The sequence below is a fragment of the Myotis myotis genome, unplaced genomic scaffold (assembly GCF_014108235.1).
Source record: "Myotis myotis isolate mMyoMyo1 unplaced genomic scaffold, mMyoMyo1.p scaffold_m19_p_16, whole genome shotgun sequence".
NCBI classification, from domain to species: domain Eukaryota; kingdom Metazoa; phylum Chordata; class Mammalia; order Chiroptera; family Vespertilionidae; genus Myotis; species Myotis myotis.
The window spans coordinates 2,993,676-3,017,860 of NW_023416320.1; the positions used below are offsets into that span (position 1 = coordinate 2,993,676).

Here is a 24,185-nt window from a genome sequence, read left to right on the forward strand (position 1 = left end):
AGGAGGGAAACCAACTGAGACCTCCTCTGCTGCGAAGACACTGGAGTGAGAGGTGGTACTCAGGGTGGAAGGAAATCGTTGCTGCTTTTAATCTGGCCGCCATGGCAAGCCCGGACTGGCCTCACCCCACCGCGCCTTCTCCCAGCATTTCCTGTCTCCCTTGTCAATCACAGGGCCTCGGCACGCTCGCAAGGCTGTGGGCACTAAAGTGGCAGAACCTTCGAGGCTGGTTCCTTCCCTCTGCAGGAAACAGCCACATTTCACGAACGTGGCATCATCCGAAGGGGGAGCAAAGACAAGAAATACCAAGGCGAAGAATTTCCAGGGAATGCGAGGCGGCTTTCCCACGGGCAGTGGAATTCCACCCTCCCTCTCAGAGGCTGCCCGAGAGCCCAGGCTGAATGAGGGCCAACATGGGGGAGATGTTGGATGAGCTACTGCCTTCTGAACCCTTTTGCAGAAACGGCGGACTCCTTCCAGCATACCCACGTATGTAGGCCATGAGCTCTTCCTTCGCCACTTGGGGTGAAGGAAATCACTGCAGCCCTACAGGTGCGTCAGGTACACACTGGCCATGCCTGCCAGACGCGTGTGGGCATCCTCTCCCGCGGGAGGGAGAATTTCGCATGGAATTGGAGCCCCATGCGATGTCAGTGGTGCTGGGGTGAACAGGGACAGAATCTGATTGATTTTACAGAGCCCAGACTCGGAGTCAAGGCATTTTGCAGAAGGACTGCCACGCAGATTAGCTACAATGTGGGCACGATGTACTATTGAAATCCAACCTGACTAAATCATAGAAATGTCCAGACAGAAGAAAGACTAGAGATTGAGGGCCTGGGACCTCAGTATTCCCGGGCCTGGGGGGCACTCTCCTTGGCTGAAGGCTGAGGAGGAGGAGGGTAGGAGAATCATCACTGGGTCAAGACAGTCCTGAAGAACCATCCATGTTCTAGGATGGGGTGGGGCCAAATCCAACCACTACTAGTTTTATAAATAAAGCTTTATTGGCACACAGCCACGCCCATGGAATTGCTGATTGTATTGCCTGTGGCTGCTTTCCTGCTACAGTGGCAGAGCTGAGTAATTGCAAGAGAGACAATAAATACGGTGGCTGAAGCCCACCACGTGGCTCAGTGGTTGAGCATCCACCTATAAACCAGGAAGTCCCTGTTCGATTCCCGATCAGGGCACAGGCCCAGGTGGCAGGTTCAACCCCCAGTGCGGGGTGTGCAGGAGGCAGCAGGCCAATGACTCTTTCTTTCATCATTGATGTTTCTCTCTCTCCTTCCCCCTCTCCTTCCTCTCTGAAATCAATAAAAATATATTAAAAAAATACTGTGGCTATAGAGCCTACAATATGTATTATCTGGCCGTTAGCAGAAGTGGGTTGACCTCCGCCCTTGAAGATGAGATGGCAGACATAGCCAACATTCCTTAAAAGCTATTCATTTCATCCAAGAAGCATGTCTAATTGGGTAGGTGCGTCCCCTGGATGCCCAGCCCCGGTGTCCTATTACACAGCCCTTCCCAACTTCACTTAGTGACGGATTTGTTTACATGTTGCTATCCCCCTGCCTGCTTCACCCGTGTCCCCAGCACCTAGCAGTGTCTGGCACATAACGGCCCTGTGTTGACTGTTTTTAAACTGAAGCAGCTGGGAGCCGCTGCCCTTTCTCAGATGACTGTGAGGCGGTCCGGAGGCGATGTGGTTTGTGGGAGAGAACTGCATCTAGAGACTGGAGGCCGGCTCCGCATCCTCTTCTGCTGCCCCTCTCTGTGTGACATCAGAGGAGTGACTTACCGTGTCTGGGCCAGAGTCTCCTGATCTCTAAGGTGGGATGAAACCCTTATCTCACCACCTGCCAGGATTGCTGTGAGGACCCAGTGAGATGGGGCCGGTGAGAGGCCTTCCTGAACTACAGAGCAGTAACACAAGGCGGCCCATCTGATTATTTTACTAAGAAACTCAAAGGCCAATGGCTTCTGTAGCTCAAAGGGATGAGTGAGCAAGGATGGTGCAGAGAAGACCTATGTTAGAAGGGCGTTCCACCTTCCTCAGTCCATCCCAGGTGAGAGCCACCTAGCCCAGGACAACCTTTTCATAAAGTCTCAAAGTCACTGCCCGCAAGTGACCATGTGCTTGGACAGTCCCCCTCAGCCATACCAGGCTCCCAGGAACGGCCCCACAGGCACAGGCCCGGACTTACTCAGCTTCCGGTAGATGTGGGTGGGCTCTTCCCGAAGCAGAAGCTGGCAGTGCTGGGCCTGCAGGCTGTGTGTGCAGAGCTGGGTGTCAGGGTAGAACACACACCTCAGAGCACCAGGGCGGGTCTGCAGAGTGGTGACCTGGCAGGCTTGGTGACGGGAACACTCTGAGGAGTAGAGGGAGAAGGGTGAGGCTTGGGCCTCAGGGATGCCATCCAATCATGTACCCATGCATTCGTCCATCCCTGCATCCGTGCAACCATTCATCCATACATACATCCATCCTATATCCATTTAACTGTGCCTCCATGCTTCCTGTTCCCATCCAGCTCTGCATCCATCTACCCATGCATCTGTCCATACATACATTCATTCATTCATCCATCCCGCATCAATGCAGCCACCCACCCATGCATAAATGCACTCATCCATCCAAAACACATCCATTCAGCCATCTATCCATGCATAAATGCATTCATCCATCCAAAACACATCCATTCACCCATCTATCTATCCATGCATAAATGCACTCATCCAACCAAAACACATCCATTCAGCCATCTATCCATGCATAAATGCATTAATCCATTCATCTACCCATAAATACATACATCCATCCATCCATCCATTAATCTATCCATGCATCATTGTACCCATATATCCATTAACCCATCTATCCATGCATTTTGTCCACCCATCCATCCACCACATATGCAATCCATCCATTACTCATTGCCACCACCCGCTCACTCATTTAAGCAATTACTATGGACCCTCAGCACTGCTGCAGGGGGTGGGTATGAAATGCTGGTGGGAGAGAACCCAACTCTCCCATCCATCTGCCTTCCTCACAACAGTCAGCTTTTGGGTTATCTATTCACAAACGTGCTCTTGTCATTCACCTATTTAAGATATTCCATGGCTCTCCACTGGCCTCAGGATGAAATTTTACCAAATAAGGTTCTCTATACCCCAGCCTTTGCCTCCTTCTTCAGCCCCGCCTGCCTCCCCCTCCCCACCACCCCACCATGTTCCACTAGGGGTTCTGTCACCTCCCAGTTGTGCCGCTTCCCATAGCAGACACTTCCCATTATGCCGGGCATTTCGGTCCTAAGGACGGCTCTGAAGAGAGGGCTGCGTTGTTCACTTGGACAGCTGTGCGCGGCCTAAGGCCTATTTATACCAGGTCTCTGGGCCGAGGTGCCCCCCGGAGTTGTGCAGTGAGCAACCTGCACCTCTGCACATGCAGCCCTGTCTGTAAGATGTGCACATCGCCAGCCAACCTTGTGGGCGGAGGAGGCTCATGGACTTTCAGAAATGGAGGAGTGTGAGCATTACCCAATCACAGGCTCTTAAAGGAGCTAGTCTCTATAGAACACGCCTATCAAGTGGTCACCTTGCTTATACCTCTGATGGCAGGGGCAGAAATAGAATGGTGGGGGCCCGCTAGAACTGTAAGGAATGTTACTCCTGCTCCGTTCACCGTGACTGTTTTGCTCTGAGTAAAGAAGGCGCACCCTAACCTGGCTGGGAGTTGCACGCGGGACCTGGGAGCTCACCTGGAAATGCGGCCCCCCCTCCCCATCGGGAGCTGCCTGTGATCACGGACAGATGAACAACCTTGTTGCAGAAACCAGAGCCGCCAGCCCTTTGAAGACCCCCAGCCTTTGCACACCCGCAGGCCTTTGCAAATCTGCAGACCTGTTACCTGCCCATTTGGCACGCCCTTTGCCTACTTCCCAGGTAACCTTCATCCTTCTACGCAACATAAGCAGCTGGCTGATGGGGGAGCGGAGCAGATTTCTGTGGATGGCCTGCTGCTCCCACGCTGCTGGCAGGACTGGAATAAACACTCATGTATGATTCAACCCTGTCTCTGCTGAATCGGGTCAAGTAGTGACAGGCAGCCGGACCCATTGATCGTCCAGTTACACCTCTCCATGAGGTGCTCACTGTGGACAGTTTGTCTGTCAGAAAGGCCTTTGCATTGCACTGAAAATTGTCTCTTGGAACTTGAGTTTTAAGCATAGTCTTAGTTTTGCCCCATGAGCTTGGCTAGAATAAGTATGCCTCCTCCTCAGCATAATGGTCCCCGTTCTCCTCAGGATAGCCGTCACAGCTTCCGCCCACCTCCTCTGGTCCAGACTAGCCCCTAGGTCATCCCTCTGGTCCTCCTCCGACCTGCTCAGTGCCACTCACATTCTGTGTGGCACATCCCACGGCGACCTTGACTGTGGGCTGACTGCAGAGGAATGAGCGCCCTGCAGAAGGGAGCCCGCCCAGGTCTTCCCTCCTGGTCAGTCCCTCCCTGCCAGGCACCCTGTGGGGTCCTGGGTCTCCTATGTGTTTCTGAGGTCAGAACCTTGAGCAGCACTTGTGTGAAGCCCTGTCCCAATCAACCCCTCTGTTTGCTGGGACTCCCCTTACCCAGCAAGCAGAGGTCTCGGGCAGCAGAGAAGTCGCCGGCGGCAGCCGTGCTGATGTGGGCGACATCGAAGCTCCTGATGGACGGGTCCACCACTGCTGCGGAGAGGCCCAGGGTCTGCCACGCGTCCAGAGACACTAGGAGAGAAAGCCGGGGTGTTGGCCACTCAGTTTCACCTGGGCATGAAGAGAGCAGAGTGCCACCTGGCGTCCCCAAAGGGCAGCCCCCGGCCCCCCTTCTCGGTCTTTGTTGCAGTGTGATCCCTTCCTTTAACCACCTCTCCATTCTACAACCACTTACGAAAAGTTGTTCTAACGTATTTTTATTGATGTCTGAGAGGAAGGGAGAGGGAGAGAGAGAGAAAAACATCAATGATGAGAGAGAATCATGGACCGGCTGCCTCCTGCACGCCCCACACTGGAGATCAAGCCTGCAACCTGGACATGTGCCCCAACAGGGAATCGAACCATGACCTCCTGGTTCATAGGTCAACACTCAGCCACTGAGCCACGCTGGCTGGGCTCACTTATGGAAAGTTTTTATGGGCCAAGTTCTGTGCTCAGGCCTAGGAATGCAAAGGTAAACAACAACAACAACACATACACACACAAACAAGACAAACAAAAGCATGGCTGTTTCTTTAAAGCAGGTCACAGTAGAATGGGGAAGGAGTCGAGAAGACAAAACCAGCACCATTGTGCTGTGTTAGAATGCAGTAATTAGCATGACGCCAGGTAACAAAGATAACCACAGCCCATGTAGCACTGTGGGGAGGTCTACACCGACACGGTACCCTTCAACCCTCCCTCAGCCCTCAGAGGGAAAGAGGGAGAGAAGACCGTCCGCCCATAGTGGACACCCCTGGGTGCTGCCCAAGACGCCTTAGTGGGGGCACCTAGGCTCTCATTTCCCCAACTGTTGGGAAGTTGGTGGCCAGGGCTCCCAGTTGACGCTCCCCAGGAAGTGCCTTTGGTCTGAGATGCTGCCTCCCCTCCCAGGATCAGCCTGTGTCCAAAACCAGTCCCTGTGGGAACACAAGCCCAGCACCCTTGCCTCCGGGCGGGGCAGCTCCCAGGGCCAGGCCCGCCAGGCGGCAGGGCTCACTTGGGGCGTCTTCAGCACCAGGGGCCCGTCTCTGTGGACTTGGCCCTGGCTGCCCTGCGAGAGACGCTGCGCTTTTCAAGCATCCTTAGCCCGCTGCTATTTCCACGGTCAGGACATGTGGCATTTCTGCAACATGACCAGACTGAGCTGCCTATTTTTAGGTGACACGTGCACTACAATTTCAGAGGACAGTGATGATGGGGCTTGAGGACCCAACGTGCCAATTATGGTCTTAAAACAGAGGCCTGGGCCGCACTCCGCGTTCAGATTGATGTCTGGGGAAAGCGCGGTAACTGAGGGGTGAATTTCATCTCCCAAGTGGGAGCCAGCTCAGCGGGCGCCATCCCAGGGCCTGGAGCCAGTCTCTGCCACACCCTCCCCCACCCCCAGCCTCCTACCGGCAGGAACCCCTGGGGATGAGTGATGCTGTCACCGGAATCCAACATCTGGGGTCCGGGCATCTCACGAGCACTCAGAACTGTTTCTTCGTGAATGCAAACAAACGGTGAGACAACGAAGCCGCGCATCTAGGTAGCATTTCACAAGCTTACTGTTTGCCAAGAGCCCAGCAACACCATTGCACGTGGCATCCTCTCTCACCCGTGCTGCGGGCACAGCCATTGTGCGCAGCTTATACATGAGGAAACCGACCCAGTGCCACTCTGAGGACCTGGCTGATACGTGGCGATGCCAGGGCTTGTGCCCAACTTCTCTGGGTTTAAAAACCAGGCTTTACAATGCGAGATCTTCTCTCTGGTGAATGAGGTAGTGACAGCTTCAGGGCTCACCCCAAGGGTGCACCTGCCCAAAAGCAGGATCTGTGGTTTGTTCATCAGCTTTCGACGTATTTTATAAATTGCGATGCCAGCATCATTTTTTTTAAGTCTCCTCTTGAATTGGAAATGTGTATTTCTTATACACTCAGTACTTCTATGGACATGACTTCTGTTTGGTGGCGCTACTCTTTTTCATTCATTTTGTTATTTCTGCTTCTGTTCACACACACTGCTTACGCTGTAGTCACTTTATAATATAATGACTTTGAGGAACAAGTCTTCCCATATTATTTTTCTTTTTTTACTTATTAAAAATATGTTTTTATTGATTTCAGAGAGAGGAAGGGAGAGAGAGAAGCACTGATTGGCTGCCTCCTGCATGCCCCCTACTAGGGATGGAGTCCACAACCTGGGCAAGTGCCCAGACCAAGAATCGAACCCTGACCTTCTGGTTCCTGGGTCGACGCTCAACCCCTGAGTCACGCCGGCCCTGGGCACACATTCTTTTTCTTTTCAAAATATTTCTTGGTTATTTTTGGCTATTTATTTATCAGATGACATTCAATCCCACTTTTGTCGAGTTTCAAGAATGCTCCTTTGGGACATGAATTGGAAGCATTAATATGAGAAAGAATGTAAAAATCTGTGTGTTTAATTTCGATGTCATTAAGAATGGAATGGGATTTTTTTCATTATATTTCTAACAGTTATCGCTGACCTGAAGGAAGCCTTTTTGCTGTGTATTTCTTGTCTAACAAGACCCTGAACGCAGTCCATTGTAGCTCACACAATAGCCACTCGGGCTCTTCTCTCTGTGGCTACATTGAAAATAGGTTCAAACTAGATCCCAGATTCAGCGAGGACACGCCGTCCAGGCCCTGTGGCTGGTCCCTGGCCCTGAGCCTATGTCAGAAAGGAGACGTGCTTAGTTAAGCAGCAGGTTCCCTGGGTGCATGCCAGCTCCTCCACTGAACAGCTCTGTGACTTGGGGAAAAACACTCTTCCTCTCTGGGCCTCAGTTTCCTCATCTGTAAAATGGGATGTCACCAGATGCTCTCTCTAGGCTGGTGATCAGGGATAAATGAGTTGCTGTGCGGGGGTGGGAGAACTTGCTGAATACAGCCCCTCGCGTAGTCTCTGGGCCAAGCAGCTGGGCTCCTGCTGCATTTGAGTCACTATCTTTTCCAAACTGTGGAGGTCTGAGCCTGACTTACGTACCAGGGTGGACGTCCTCAAAGCGGCACAGGACCCCATACCATTGCAGTGACAGCAACACTTTCTTCCTGACTTCTGCCTGAATCCTGCTTCCCCTCACCCACCGGGCATTGTCCCTGAGCACCCTTACCTCCCTCCCTTCCCCCGCCCCTCGTTGGTCACTCCGCCTTCTCAGCCCCTCTGGGAACCGCCCTTTCTTCGCCATCCAGATCCGGCCTCATCAATTTCACTGCCCTTCCTGACACTCCAGTTCCCGAGACCCAAACGGGCCGCCCCACTGCCAGCCTTGCCCTCCCTCACACCTTCGTCTTACTGCTGATCGCCTCCCCATCGATCACACCAATCACTGCTCATGTCCTCAGGGGACAGGCAAAGCCTGTATAGTCTCCAGCTTCAGCACCCCTCCCCCTTACGGGGTGGGCCTGGGTGCACCCCAAACACGTCATATAATCATAAGACGTGGAAAGAGGTATCACTTTACTATGAAATTTGAGTTAGTTATGTTGACTCACATCAACCCTCCTCACAGCACGGACATGAGCCACAGGGAGGAAAGGTCACAGGAGAGTTCCCAAGGTCACAGAGGCACTCCCCAAGAACACCGGGTACCCCCGAGGTCACAGAGCTATTTCCCAAGGTCACACAGGCAGTGAGGCAGCATTTGCCCCCAGGGCAGCCTCATGGCATTACGTCCCTCTGTGCACCACGGAGTTGCCAAGGGTGGATGGGCAGAGGGGAGGGAGGGCTCTGGGGCAGCGTGGCCGGCAGCCTCAGGACGGGCAGGCCTCTGGGTTATACCGAGCACTTCATGCCCTTCCAGGAAGCATGGTGTCCCTTTTCATGTAGACTACATTTCTGTGTGTTTTTTAAATCACCAGATGAGAATACATTGGAAAGTTCTACTAATATATGGAAAAGCATGTTTAATTTCCTTTCCTTTCTTCTTCTCTCCCTGTCCTCCCCCTCCCGCCCGCCCCCCATCGCCGCCCCCCCCCCCCCCCCCCCCCGCCTTCCTGCCATCCTTTCCAGACATCAGTTCAAGGAGCAATGCTTCAGGGCTCACTTAGAGTAATTGCACCATTAAAAACAGCTTTAAACACTTGAAAACGCACATGCTAATGCCCCAGGGACAGGTCTGCCGCCTGCGGGCATGGTAAGCTGAGGCAAGCTCCGGCTCCGGCCCTCACTTTTCTCATTTGAAATGTGGGGAGAATGTGTTCTCCAGTGTTTTTGAATCAGATCAAAGTGCAGAAATGTTAAACCAGTGGCAAACGCCACCCTTCTCTCCGACGCTCTAATCCCAGGTCCATTTTTAAAGGAAAATGGGATTTTCTTAAGCATCACCAAGAATAAAGGTAACAGGGAGTGCACCCTGCAAGGCTTCCAAATGCAGTCAGCATTCTTACTGCTCTTGCGGCCGAGCCAGGAAGAATCCCTCTTGGTGGTGAATGTGGAAAAAGCTTGAGGAAATATTGGAGGTGGTTGCCATGCCCCGCTGGCTGGCCGGGGTGAGATATCAAAGTCAGAAGCCTTTCAGGCAGGAAATGCATCATGGGCACCAGCACAGCTCTGTGACCTTGAGCCCACAAGCTGTGACCTTGAGCCCACAGCACTCACTCGCTGCTGGGAAGGTCCCGGCCTGTACGGGGCAGGACCCACACTCAGGCATCCTGACTTCTCAACAGACACCATCTTTCACCCTGGGCTATTCTCCCCCTGGTGACACTCAAATAAAAACCAGATGTCCCTTTAATAACAGAAAGAAGAAGGAAAAAAAGACATCTGTTATTTTGCGATATTTGAAAGATGATGAGAACGGGACCGGGTCTGCGTGCTGATTTGGCGTTTCTTCGGAGAGAAGTTCCTTCGCTCCTGCGCCTCTGATCGCGTTCAGAACACTAGGCAGGTACCTAGAGGGGCGTTTGCCTCTGCTCCGCCTCGAATTCCATGTGGACACCTTGCCTGGGTCCCTCCTGAGCTGGCCCTCTCCCCTTCTGTGGGAGGGAAGGTGACTGCTTCCTTAGTAAATCAAATTTCTTTCCTCCAAGGAGGTCAGGGAATTCAGCAGAAATCAATACATGAGGACTGTCCAATGAATCATTTAAAAAACCCAACGACTTTGTTAGCCCTAGCCACTTGTAACATAGTATTACCATTTTTAAAAAAATTTTATGTCAATCCTCACCCGGGGATATTTTTTCCGTTGATTTTTAGAGAAAGTGGAAGGGAGCAGGGAAGGGGAGAGAGACACATTGATCGGTTGCCTCTCGTGTGTGCCCTGGCCAAGGCTGGGATCAAACCTGCAACCCAGGCAGGTGCTCTTGACCAGGAATCTAACCCACGACCCTTCGGTGCAAGGGTCAGTGCTCTAACCACTGAAATACGCCGGCCAGGGCCATAGTGTTACCATTTTTAATCAACAGTTAAAATTAGTAAATTCCATAAAAGTAAAGGAAATCTACCTCGGCTGATGGATTGCCTTCAGGGATGGTTTCATTCATCACCAGCTGCACAGACTGGCTGGAAAGGCCCTAAAAAGGTAACCTGTCTGAATTACCTCCTTCAATGCTCGCCCAGTGGTTTGACTGCCCACTCTCAGCTCTGAGATCCCCCTGGTTTACCCACTTGTTAAAATGTGAACACTCTTGGGGGGAAATGTCCTACTTAAAAAAACCAAAAGTGAGGCCCTACATTGGCATATTTTGTTATTGGATCTTCCTCCCTTAAATTTGACTGAGAAAATCCTTGATGGGCGAGGTACAAGAAGCAGCTGCCTGGGGAGGAGGTTTTCAAGGGAAATCCTGTTTTCTCCACCCCTGAGATCTCACCAGGGGCTAAGACGCAATCATCAGCCAACAGTAGTCAGATGCCTGCGGGCACACTGCACGGTCCCTCGGGGTGTAGTTGTGCCACTGCCGCACGGCACTCAGGGGGCGGCCTGTGCAAGCGACCCTGAGAGCCGGGGTGCCGACCTGATCCAGCTACCCCAGCAATGCCACCCTCGCCAGGCCTCCAGGGTGGCCATCTGTACATAAACTATCTATGTCAAGCTTGACAACGACCTCTTTGAAATAGACACCATCATCTCCATTGCACAGGCGAGGCAACTGGGACTCAGGAAGATCCCTTAAACGGTCGAGGTTACGTACCTAACAAGAGGCGAAGGAAGGGTTCCCACAGCCAACGTGGTTTGCAACACTCCACCGCCACCGCTCATCAACCTACTTATTCCTTCACTGCTTCGCTCTTTCAACAAACACTCATGAAACACTACTAGCTTCCAATGCTAACCTAAATTGAATATGTATATGTTTTTTAAAAACAATTATAAATGTAATATTGAGCACCTACTATATACCAGACACTTTGCTACGTGTTAGCATTAAGCTGTGAATTACAAAACACCTGCCCTTGGGAACATCGAGTCTAGCAGACAAGCAAGCAAGAGAAATTCATTCATTCATTCATTCATTCATTCATTCATTCATATTTCCCAAGTACTGACTAGGTAGCAGTCGCATTTCTAGGTGCTAAAATACAGCAGTGAGCCCAGCTGGTGTGGCTCAGCGGTTGAACGTCTACCCAGGAACCAAGAGGTCACCAGTTCAATTCCTGTCAGGGCACATGCCTGGGTTGTGGGCTCCATCCCCAGTAGGGAGCCATGCAGGGGGCAGCCAATTGATGACTTCCTCTCTCCTCAATGTTTCTCTCTCTCTCCCCCTTCCTCTCTTTCTAAAAATATATTAAATAATAATAATAATAAATAAAATAAAACACAGCAGTGAGCATGACAGAGAAAGGCCCTGCCTGTGCGGCTCACGTTTTAGAGGAGGAACAGACATCTGGGCGAGAAGTAGTGGAGGGAGAAGCTGTCACAGCCATAAGCTGTGACACTAAAGCGGGTGAAGAAGGAGAGAGCGTCGAGGGCGCTGCTCTGCTCGGGTGGTGGGAGGCCTGTGCGGGGAGGGGACGCTAGCTCAGAGCAGGGAGGAGCGAGCCTCGAGAGATGTATTAGGAGGAAGCTCCGCGGGGCTGGGCGTGCTGCCCGCTCTGTTCACTGCCACAGCCCCGTGTGCCTGGCACAGAGTAAGTGCTCACTAAACACTTGCTGAATGAATGGAGGGGATGACAGCCTCGGCAGAGAAACCGGAGCTGCATTCCAAACCCGGCACCTCCGCAGCTGGTGGAGACTCCCTCCCGCGTCCCTGGGGAGTGTGAGCCTCCAGCTGGGAGCCAGCCTCTCGCATTTCCCATTCCCCGTGCTCCTGGGATCTGCCTTGCTGTCACTCCAGCCCGTCTGCCTGCTGTGCCTCTCTCCTCCTCAGCCTGGGTCTCAGGGAAGCAGAGAGAGGTCTGGGAGCGGCCACCGTGGGGGGTGACAGCGCACCTGGGCTGGTGCAAGGCAGCCGCACAGTCCAGTCACCCCACCCCACCCTCCCAGGTGCCCCAGGTGACATAAAACGTCCCTGCCATGCAAACTGCGGTGCCCCTCCGGCCCCCTTAAAATATGGAAAGCATTTAGCACAGTGACTGACATAGTCACGCAGCACACAGGAATTTTTTACTTTTTTAAATCCTCACTCAAGGATATTTTTCCATTGATTTTTTTTTAATAGAGAGAGAGAGAGTAAAAGAGAGAGGGAAAGACAGAGAGAAACATCTATATGAGAGAAGCACATGGATTGGTTGCCTCCTGCATATGCCCTGACCAGGGCCCAGGGAGGAGCTTGCAACCAAGGTACACGCCCTTGACCGAATAGAACCTGGGACCCTATGATCCTCAAGCCGACGCTCTATCCACTGAACCAAACTGGCCAGGGCACAGAGGACTTTTTTAAGTCTGTTATTTTATAGCTCAGCCCCTATAAAATTAGGAGAGACCCTTTCTCTGGAAAAACATGGGTTTGGCCTTGGAATTATTGCTGACTTTTCTTCAACACTCACTCTTTCCCAGGTCCTGGGCTGAACGCTGTTTTATTTACGCCTCAACACCAGTCTAGGGACTGACAGTCCTTCGTTTCCACCGTCATCCCCTTTTACAGAAGCAAAGGGAGGCACTGAGGCCAAGAAGCTGGCCCTGAGCGCACAGGGGCTGAGTGATGGAACGGGTTGGAAGTCAGTGCATTGACTTGGAAGCTCACCACGGTACCAGGAGGCCCCTGCTTCCCTCGATTAGACGGTGCGCAAGCTCCCTGCCAGCTCTGACACATTTTAGGATCACACGACTCTGTCTCTGGCTTTAATGGAAAACATTTGCTGGAAAGATCAACTGAATTCCATCCACCTACAGGCGCCGTGAACGTAAAGGGTGGAGGCAACGCACACAAAGAGGGTTCAGCCTGCCTTCGTGGCCCCGGAGGCCATCGGGCAGCCGCCTCCACGCCTGTCCACCCAGTTCAGGCTTTGTTCCTGTCACTGGGCTCCAGGCTGAGGTTGGGGGCGGCACTGGAAAGCCCACCAGAGCAGACTTTCAAAGGCCTCTTTCTTAGCATTCCCCGTGCCACGGCCTTGGGCACAGCTCTCTCTGCTGGTAGCAACCTGTGCTGCACCTGCCTCTCAAGGGCACTCAAGGTCAAGGGCTGGAGCATGTCCTAAAGGGCATTTTGAAGTTCCTTGAGTGAAATGAACTTAGAATACAGAATGCATTTCTTTCTTTCTTTCTTTCTTTTTTTTTTTTTTTTTTTGGTTAATCCTTACTCGAGGATATTTTCCCATTGATTTTTTTAGAGAGAGTGGGAGGAGGAGAAACAGAGAGAGAGAAACATCGATGTGAGAGAGACACCGATTGGTGGCCTCCCACACATGGCCCGACCAGGGCCAGGGATTGAGTCAGAAACCAAGGTCCGTGCCCTTGACCAGAATTGAACCTAGGACCCTTCAGTGTGCGGGTGGTTGCTCTATCCACTGAGCCACACCAGCCAGTGCAGAACAAATTTCTAGAGACTAGTTTTCTGTGTTTTCCTCTGCCTTGCGATCCAACCGTTCGATTTACTCCATGAGCAGCGGGCCTCTGAGACGGAGCTTGAAAAGCACAGGGGAGGTGTCCCGGGGATAAGGCCTTGGAAGACCCCCTGCCTGGGCAGGCGACGGAGGCAGTGCCCACCCCCAGGCGGCTCAGTGCCCGCGAGGCAGCCCACGCCACCCAGAGCGCCCTCTCGAGGGGTGGCTGTGGGTCTTTTAAACCTCAGTGCACTTTTTTCTCATCAGAAAAAATAACAATTTTACTATTCTGAGTCTTTTTTAAAAAAAATGTGCAATTTTCCCTGAAAAGAGTAAAAGGATACTCTATACACAGATGCCATCATTGACCTCATTTTCTCAAAATCCAGCTTGTCCATCCACTAGGGCCTCCCCTTCTCAGCCCAGGGAAGAGCTTTCACATGGTTGTAAAGCTCACTGGGCAGCTGCTTACAGCCCTTGGAGGATGTGTGGTACCCCACGCACGTGCTCATCTGGCCCCGGCCCCCATCCAGCCCCCCTCCTGCCCCCCGGTCCTGAGCCACTGTCTCCCCTGCATGTGCCGCACCAATGCATGCCGAGGGCTTCCGTTCATGCCCCCCCTCTGCCCAGGATGCCCCTGTCCCCTCCTGGCCATCTGGCAAATGCACGCTAGTCCGGATGTCGCAGCGTGGCATGACTTGGCTGTGGTCCCTCCCTGCCTGCTGTGGTGAATCCGGGGGGCCTCCCTCTACCCCACGACAGCCTGCGAGTCGCTCACGGCGGTGTAAGTGGCTCAGCTCCCTGAATCCTACCTTCCTGTGCCTCTCTCCTGACCCGTGGGCTCCTGTCTTTGCCATTAAGGCCTCCAACCCCAGCGCAGCACGTCTCCTGGGACATAAGTGAGGATTTAGGAGGTTTATCCCAATGTGGCTGGTGTGTGCGCATTCACTGACCTGAACTCAGTCGAAGTGAAAGATGACCTCTTCAGCCTTAATGCTTTTCCATTCTCGCCCGCCCGGGAGCTTGCTGCCACTCTCCTGCTCACTCACCCGCCCCAAGAGATCTGGCCAAGCTCAAGTTCCAAACGCAGGGCTTTTCTGCTGCGCATCTTCTGCCGCATCCGCTATGGCCCCGTGTCTGCCACACCGAACTCCGAACCCCGATGTCACGCCCCGGGGCCGCACGGACAAACCACTGTCCCCCGAAACCCTTCCTGAAACGTGTCCACTGGACAAACTCCTGCCGCCGGCAACCCAGCGAGGGGCCGGGAGCCTCCTCTGGAGCAGCCCAGGGAAGTGCTCGGAGTCGTTTCTGGCGCATGGTTTGTACCCAGGTAGGAAGTCCCTCCCCCTCCACGCCATCCCCACCGCCCATCAGAGCCTCAGGTGCCCCGTTCACGCTAGACTCGGAAGGGGCGGCTGATACACTGGCTCCTACAAGAAACAGGCCCAGAAATTAGGCCTCCAGACAAGGCCAGGACCGGACTGTCCACCTCTCTCACCCTTTCCAGAAGCTCAAACCAAGGAGTCTTAGTAACTCTGAGGGGCCAGAACGACATGTGGGTTCGAACCCCAGCGTGGCCATGCAGCCTGGCCGAGCCTCCATTTCCTTATCTGAGAAGCGGTTCTTACTACCATCCGACTGTCTTATGAGCGGGAACTGATTTTGAAATGGTTGGTGTGCAACGAACATTTCCTTTGTTCCCTGGATAGGAACTGTATAGGGCTGAGCATTCTGCATATGCATAGTGCACACACACACACTCATACACACACACACTCACACATACTCCATGTCAGAATCACGTTGGCATGCCCACATCCTAAGGCATCATTACGCCCTCCCTCTGATTCGAATCAAAGGCACACACTCAGATGCCCAGTTCCAAGTTGGAAACTAAACACAGATGGGATGCCAGCTCCATCTCTCTCCTGCTTGCAGATCACACTTGTCAGAGGCACCTTTAAAAAGACTGTGCCCGCCCGTTCTGCCTCAGAAACAGCTACTCAGAGCCACAGACTGTGGGTGTGAAGGGAGACGGGCTACACTCCATCGTCCCTTTTTCTTTTCTTGGTAACTCACATCTCAGCAATACAAATGTTTAGCAAAATCCAGGGTAGAGGCACGTACAGTCACTCCCAGCTATTCACGCTGTGGTGGATTCGTGCCTAACAGTTTGCTTCCGGCAATTAGATATTGAAGCCCTCTTCACCTCTAATTTTAATGAGTAATATTTTTAAGTGATTCCAAGAATGAGGTGGGGGGGGGGGGAACTAGGAAGAACTACCTGAGACTACTTTGGCAATATAAGTCTAGACTCGTAAAACCTAAATTTCTCAAACACAATCATTTCAGATTGGAGGAAATGATCTGTTCGTTGGCAAAAGCTCCCTGTACGGAGGTTTTCGTTGTAGTATTCTCATAACGAGCCATAACAACCAAATGTCCAAAACGGGGGAGCTGGTGAACGGCAGGGGTCCACCTGGTGGGGTAACAGGGCAGCTGTCACTGATAACGCCGTCCTGTCCTCACCCGCTTCTCATCACCAGGTTGGGAGCATCGTGACAGTAGGACACAGATGAATGAATGAATGAATGAATGAATGAATGAATGAATGAATGAATGAATTTACTCGTGCACGCGTGATTTAGAGAGATAGACAGGGTGGGCAAAAGTAGGTTTCCAGTGGTGAGTATGCAAAACACAGTTTATCCTTGTAGTATTATCTATTAATTATTCTATCATTTTCCATATAAACAACTATAAACCTACTTTGGCCCCACCCTGTATAACAATCTGGAAATATACACATAATGCAATATTAGGTGAAAACAAAAAGTCCCAACGCCTTCAGACCACACAGAAAGCCCGGGAGCCTGGAAACACACTGACGCGGAGTCACCGCCGCACCGAGACGCCCTGCGCCCTGTCTGCGCGGTTCCAGCCCCCCATGAGCCACAGTGCTAAGGGAGGGCCCGTCTCCCGAGGTTTGTGTGAGGGGCAACTGTTCAGCACGGCGCTGAGGACAACCTGCAGTTTTCATTAGAGGCTGAAAGATTCCGAAAAATAGTACGTTATTGCTTCTCATTAAACGCTGCACATGCCTCTTCGCTCCCTCCACAAACCCCTAAAAATGGAGTAATGAGTGGAAAATCTAACCCCACAAAGCTGACAAAGGGAGACCGCGGAAATGGGCAAACAGCAGCGAAGGGGTCTCAACACCTGCTGAGGTGAAGAAGAGGAGGGAAGGCGTGCTGACGGACACGGCAGCGTGGAGCCACTAACTCTCCAGGTACCGAGGTGGGGGGGGGGGGGGGGGCGGACATGACCGTGTCCTCCATGGATCCCCTGGGCAGCCCAGGAGGCAGCAGGGCCCTGGAAGGCAGGGGTGGCATCTGGGGGTGGCAGAGGATGGCCAGCTCAGGCCCCACCCAGGTGGTTGGTGATACCAGGAGACTGCATTACACGCTGAGGCTCCCAGGAAACCTCATTCACATGGCCGTCACGGTCAAATACACTTGTTTCAGCCCCAAGTCTCGATATGACTAGGCTTTGAGAATGAAGGAGGCAAATCAGAAAAAGGTGACAAAAGAGAGCCCTGAGGCCTTGTTTATCAAGGCCTGGACTCAGCAGCTACTTCCCAAACTGAACCATCACGGCACAACAAGAGTCGCTTGTTGTTTAGAAATGTAGAGGCCAGAGTGAGAGAAAACAGCTAAACACGGTGAAGGCGGTGGCCTCCCTCGGGCAGTGCCAAGGGCAAGTGGGTAGAGGTGAGACGGGGAACACATTGACTTAACAAAAAACAACCACCATAAACCTTTGGGGTCTCTTAGATGATTTCAAATGTCCGTATCTTACCTTGATAAAACTCAAAATCAATTCTGACCACAGTCTGGCTGGGACGTGTGTTTGGTCTTGAGTATGTTCTCCCTTCCCTAAGCCCACCCCTGCCATCCCTGGTTGGGCAGCAGTGATGCCCACCTCCCAGTGCCTCAGGAACCGGAAGCCATACTGTGCTCAGGCCCTGACATTCTCTATGAAATGTGCAGGAAAGTCCTAGCTGGTGTGGCTCAGTGGATAGAGCGTCAGCCTGAAGATTGAAGGGTCCCGAGTTCAATACCGGCCAAGGGCACATGCCCGTTTGTGGGCTCAATCCCCAGTGGGGGGCATGCAGGAGGCAGCTGATCCATTGATGTTTCTATCTCCCCCCACCCCGCTTCCTCTCTGAAACCAATAAAAAATACATTTAATTTTTTTTAAAAAAATAAAGTGTGCAGGAAAAAATGACCTCCAAAGTTAGCAATTTCCACGGAGAGGAGGAACCTGACATCATGGGACCGTTTATACTTTCGGCCACAGCCTTGACCGTAAGTGGCTGCCTCCTACGGGAGCTATATTCTGCCTCTCCGCCAGGCGGTAATGACAGGCGTCTAGAGCCCCTCAGACATCAGGTCACAGGGCAGGAATTAACTCTCAGGGGCTCCCAGAGCCGCTCATTTCCTGACCATGGGACACAGGGAAGGGACGTGCAGGAGGCCCACGCTGGCCCGCCCCCTCCCACCGCACCCCGTCCAGAGTCCAGAGCAGCCCCTCCCCCCCCTTCCTGCCACCTTGGACCCAGGTGGCCTCAGTCTGGGCTGCTCCTGGGCCCCGGGCCGGTGCCCGCCTCAGATGCCACAGTGCCACCCAGCGTGCTGATGGCGGTGAGCCCGAACTCCTCTGCACGAATGCGGAGCTAGCTGAGTTCCTCACTGTTTGGCTACAAGTGCCACCACGGTTGGCATCGCCCCAGGACTCCGCAGGCCTAGCCTTTCCTTAACGGGGTGAAACGAGCCTCAGAGAACAGGGCTTGGGTCCCACTCTGTTCCAGTTAGCTGGGTATTTGGACCAAGTCATGTCATCGCTGTGAGTCAGTTTCCTCCTCTGTGAAACGGGCGGGCCTCTGTCCTGCCTCTACATGCGTGCAGTGGGTAGGAGCTGGAATGGATGGGTGTGAGAGGGTCCGGCGAGCGGCACGCTATGGACAAAAGGAAGCAGGAAGAGGAGGAAGAGGAGGGGGCACCGACATCAGAGACATGGACAGGGAGCTCACCTTTCTCCGGGAGGGAAGGCAGAGCCACCGAAGGGCAGAAGCCGGGAGCACCATTTTGAGCAACTGCAACGGAGAAGAAGGCAGCCTGTTAGCGCTTCCTCCCCTGGGGGTCCCTGAGCTCCGAGGGCATTACTGGAGGGACAATTGGGTGGCGGCAAAATTGGGCTTGGCAGGCAGAGAGCATGTGCGACTCCCAGCACTACCTGTGTCAGTCAGGAGGGCTCGGGGTGCCGAAGGGACCACCACCTCTCAGGGGCTGGAGACACCAGAGGGTCGCCTCTCCTGCACGCCCTGTGCCCCTGCAGCGGCGCCTGGGATCCCAGGACAGGCCGACCCTGCTGCCCTGGGACACACTTTGAGGACCACTGACTGAGGCTCCGCCACCCATAATCTGTGCGCTTTCAGACAACACTCAGATGCTGCCAACCGGCCGCCGTGCCCGGCCGCTATACCCGCTGGCCAGCTGGCACCCTGCTCGTCCGTGTAGATGTCTGTCCCCCTGGGAGAAAGCGGCTCAGAGCAAAGACCCTGAGCATCAGCCCGTCTTCAGAGAGCAATCTGACCCTCTGAAGGGCACTGAAACGCCACACGGAGAATTTATATGCATGTATGCATCACCCGTGGACACAGACAAGAGGGGAGTGAAGGCCTGGAGAGGGGGTGGGAGAGGAATGGGGTGGGTAATGGAGGAGGGAACGGAGACATCTGTCATATTCTCAACAATAAAGATAAATTTAAAGAAATAGAAATGCCCTGTCTCGGACCCAGTAACTGTGCTCTTGGAAATTAACTTGCAATTCAAAGTACGCTTGGTTGCAAATGAACATCCAGGCCACATCGATGAAACGCTGGAAACGACATAACCATGAGGACACCATGCAGCTCCCATCAGCAGGAACTGGTCTCCCAGCTCTGCTGCTGCTGTTACTCTCTCTGCCCAACATCCGCGTTTCACAAGAGGGTGCTGGCCCCCCTCCAGGGGGGCGGGGGGTGGGGATGTGAGGGCTCCTTCACTGCACAGAAACAGCTGGGCTGTGAGGGTTCTCAGCTTCCCTGGGGCCCTGCAACCCTGAAACCCTCAACACCCTCTATCCCTGGGAGGACTGGCACTGCCCTGGGGACCCTCCTACTATGCCCCTCACCGTGGGACCCTCCTACTGTGCCCCTCACCGTGGGGCCCTCCTACTGTGCCCCTCACCGTGGGGCCCTCCTACTGTGCCCCTCACCGTGGGGCCCTCCTACTGTGTCCCTCACCGTGGGGCCCTCCTACTGTGCCCCTCACCGTGGGGCCCTCCTACTGTGCCCCTCACCGTGGGGCCCTCCTACTGTGCCCCTCACCGTGGGGCCCTCCTACTGTGCCCCTCACCGTGGGGCCCTCCTACTGTGTCCCTCACCGTGGGGCCTTCCTACTGTGTCCCTCACCGTGGGGCCCTCTTACTGTGTCCCTCACCGTGGGGCCCTCCTACTGTGCCCCTCACCCTGGGGCCCTCCTACTGTGTCCCTCACTGTAACCTTGAGCCATTCGCTCGGCTAACTCACATTTGTTAAACAAATGACTGCTAACCTTTCTGCTTCTTCCCAACTCTGCCTTCCAGGACATCACGTTGGTATTTGAAACTGGCCACAGTGAGAGTATTTACACCACGGCAAATGGCAACGGCTGGAAACCAGCGCGTCCCTCCATCTTCTCTGGTTGTAAAAGATTTGCCAGCGCAGCACTGAATGGGGGGCGGGGAGGGGGGGCGGGTAACAACAGGTGCTACCTCGTGGGGTTGTTTGGGGCTAAATAAGATGCTTTCTGCAAAATGTTAGCCTAGGGCAGTGAGGGCGAACCTTCTGAGCTCAGCGTGTCAGCATTTTGGAAAACCCTAACTTAACTCTGGTGCTGTGTCACATATAAAAAATTTTTGATATTTGCAGCCATAGTAAAACAAAGACTTATATTTTTGAAACTTATTTTATATATTTAAATGCCATTTAACAAAGAAAAATCAACCCAAAAAATGAGTTCGCATGTCACCTCTGGCACGCGTGTCATAGGTTCGCCATCACTGGCTAGTGCCTGGAGCCAACGCTGGGCTTGGTGAGTGCTTTGCTGGGATGTGAATGATCGTGAAGAACAGCTTGTACAGAAACGACCTCCATGCGGCAGCTCCTACGTGGGGCGCACAGACCTCGCTAGAGCCGGCCACGCCCTCTCCGGGTGATGCTCCCACATCTGGAATTGCTTCAGGGCCCACCCGCATTTGCACGGCAGAAGGAGAGACACTCTGAAGCTCCCACTGTTTTTCTAGAAGCCACATCTGACTCTGTAAACCAACCGATGACCCTGCCCCACTCGCAGGCCTCGCACAGCTGGAGAGGATGGTCAGCCCCGGTTTCTTCAAAGAGCAGAGGGTACCCAGGCCGCAGGGCCCGTCCCCTTCCAGGAACACTGAGTCTCTGGGGCCCTGCCTGACCACAGAGCTGCCCTCGTGCCCTGGCCTCCCACCTAGATGTTAAGAATACTTCCTCTCTGGGTCCCACTGCCAGGAAGGGGCTGCAAGCAGCCCCATTTGCATTCACAATGGCTCATCTGGGCTCTGGGTTCTCAGCTAAGCCATGTGGAACTTCTGTGCACGGTGTCAGCAAAGTCAGAAAGCACAGCCCGCAGGCGCGGGCCCCTCCCGGAGCTCCCTGCTGCAGGCGTGGGCCTCCCTCCTGGAGTCTGCCCGGCTCGGCGTCCACCTCTGTCCTGTGGACACGGCTCAGGGACCGAGGTTGTGTGGCCTTTGCCCATGAGGAGCTCTCTGAGGCCCAGAACATTGCTGAACAAATGGAACCACGGCTTAAGCGCCTTTGTACCCAGCTGGTCCCTGAGCAATATAAGGATGGGAAAGGACACTTCCCAGCACGTGGTGGGATGCGGAGACGGAAGGGGTGTGGGAGGAGGGATGTGGGGTTACATTTTCCTAATCGACACGAGGAGAAAGTCAAGGGAGCCTGGTGGAGGGCACACCTGTTGTCTTCCTCTGTCCAGTAACAGCGCCTTAACTGCCCTCTGAGGAACCTCCTCCCTGCTGGTGCATACAGCCTCCCTGGCCTGTCACTCAGGCTGCCCCGCCCCGTGTGGGCGGGCTCACAGCCCAAGATGGGACAAACTCTCCCTTGACTCTAAAGCTTGAATGCAGCCACCAGAGCCTCTGGAGGAGAATAAGGGTGACAGTGACACACAGGGGGCTGCCCGTTCATTCCTCCTCAGCACACCCATGCTGCTGAGGCTGAGCGGGTCACCCTTCCTCTGAGTCTATGAACAGGTTCCCCCAAATATTCCTTTTCTGCGTAATTTAAATAGAATCCGCTTCTGTTGTTTGCACACAATGAATCCTGACTAATCTACTTCCAGGCCCGAGGACATCATCCTAATATACGGTTGGAAACCAGTCAACTGAAGTTGCTCACGTAGCGGTTTGGAGCCAATTACTCACCAGGCTTCTGGTACCATCCAAAGGGATAGGTGCGGACCTCCGTGTCGGGAGAGCCACAGTCCAAAATGCGCCAGGTTCCTCCGCTTTCCTCACTGCAGGTCTGAAGTCCCAAGCTGTTCAGAGTTAGGCATGTCACCTCTCCTCCTGGAGCAAAAAATAACCAGGACCAGGAATGCTATGACTTTCCCTCTTAGAACTGCTTTGGCTGTGTCCCATAGATTTGGGGTTGCTGTGTTCTCATTTTCATTTCTTTCAAGGTATCTTTGGATTTCTTGAAACCTATATAATTTTATTGACCAATGTCATCCCAATAAATTCAATTAAAAAAGAGAAAAATAATAAAGTTTAAAATAATAATAACCAGGACCAGGAAAATAATCAAGACAGAAGTTTCTAAACTAAAAGAGGGGAATTCTGCAAACTCATCCTTTAGTAGATATTTGGGGTTCACAGCTATAGTCTAGATGTGACCGTAGCCACTGATGAAAAACCTGGTACCTTACTGTCTCTGGTCCCAGAGCACAGGAGTAAAGGCAGCTAACGCTCATGGGGCACCCATCACGTGCCCAGGGCTGTGCTGGGGACGTCTAAAGGCAGCTAACGCTCACGGGGCACCCATCACGCACCCAGGGCTGTGCTGGGGACGTCTGCGCCATATCACCTGGCCCTCACACAGCCCTGTGAGGAGGGAGCACTCGTATCCCATTTACAGGGGAGGAAACTGAGGCTCAGAGATTAAGTGATTTTTCCAGGGTCACACCACTAGCAAGTACTCAAGTTTTAAACACAGATCACATGACTGGATCCAAAGTTCACCCCACAAAACCGCCAGACCTGAGTCTTGGAAGATGAGAAGATGCTTAGTGAGTATCCAGCCAGGTAGACGTGTCGAGTGAAGCTGACCAGGTGCTAGGCCAGGAGCCACGTCCCAGCTGTCCCCTTCATGAGCTGCCTCCCCTCTGCAAGCCCCACCTCCCATCCGGGGACAGGCTCGCTCCTCCCTCCCACCAGGAGGAGATGCAGATTCGATAAGATCGTAGATGTGAATGCGTGTCCTAGGCTGCAGAGGGCTGTGTGCAGGTGAGGGGGTGTTATCGCTATTACCTGTTAACTGGGAAACGTTTAGAAAGCCGAAGCCGGAGCAACACGGGTCGACATCGCACAGTCGTTCACACTCGAAGAACCTGGCGTAAGAAGAGAAAGAGCAGGCCCGAAGGCTGTCACGGGTGGTCCGGGGCCTACTGGGGACAGTGCGTTCTTGCTTCTGGGGGCCTGCTTTCCTTATGACTTCCTAAACTGGGGTGCTCTGGCCAATATGCATGAATGGATTCCTAGCTGTGAGGTATTTTCTGAAAACACTCTACTCAGGAATACTGAATTGCCATCCTTCATTCACCCACTCATTCATTCAGTGAACATAAATTCTGTGCTTATAATGTGCCAGGCTCTAAGCCAAGCTAGCCCAGAATCCTCAAACCCTTTCAGCTTTGGGTTCTAGGAAAGGGAAGAAATGGTAGGGAAGGTGTCTCCAGAAATGGGGGATGGGGGATGGGATGGGGAAAATGGGGGGTGGGGGGAGGGTTTACAGTTGGAGTGACCCAATCAGGTGCCTGTTGAAGTGGCAAAAAGCAGTGTCCCCCCCTTACCCACTCCACCGCGGGCTAATCTCCCTCCAGGACACCCCTCTGTTGGCTGAGTCAGGACCTACTTTGCTTGATTACTCAGTGTGGCTCCTGGACCCCACCCTCCAGTCCTACCAGAAGGAACTTAGTGGCTCTAAACCACTGCTCTGGGCTCAGTTCGGAGTTCCCTCTGCCCAACCATATGTTCCAATTCAGGTCACACATTCCCGATTCCTGAGCACTTCCTCCACCCAAGTTCCTTCCCGGTGCGAAGACCCTGCCTCATTCGTGGCGCTCTCCTTCCCTGCCCAGAAGCCATGACTCAGAGTCGCA

The 24,185-nt window shown here is 53.3% G+C and overlaps 1 protein-coding gene across 1 annotated transcript in view; it reads right to left on the reverse strand.

The window, feature by feature from the left end:
* Positions 1-24,185, reverse strand: part of TG (thyroglobulin) — a 154,775-nt gene that overhangs the window by 73,508 nt on the left and 57,082 nt on the right. Inside the window, exons 33-37 of the mRNA XM_036337618.1 lie at positions 23,335-23,414; positions 22,231-22,374; positions 18,764-18,826; positions 4,636-4,770; positions 2,211-2,375 (exon numbers count right to left, since the gene is read on the reverse strand). Of these exons, the coding sequence (XP_036193511.1) occupies positions 2,211-2,375; positions 4,636-4,770; positions 18,764-18,826; positions 22,231-22,374; positions 23,335-23,414 (587 nt within the window). The remainder of the gene's footprint in view (positions 1-2,210; positions 2,376-4,635; positions 4,771-18,763; positions 18,827-22,230; positions 22,375-23,334; positions 23,415-24,185) is intronic.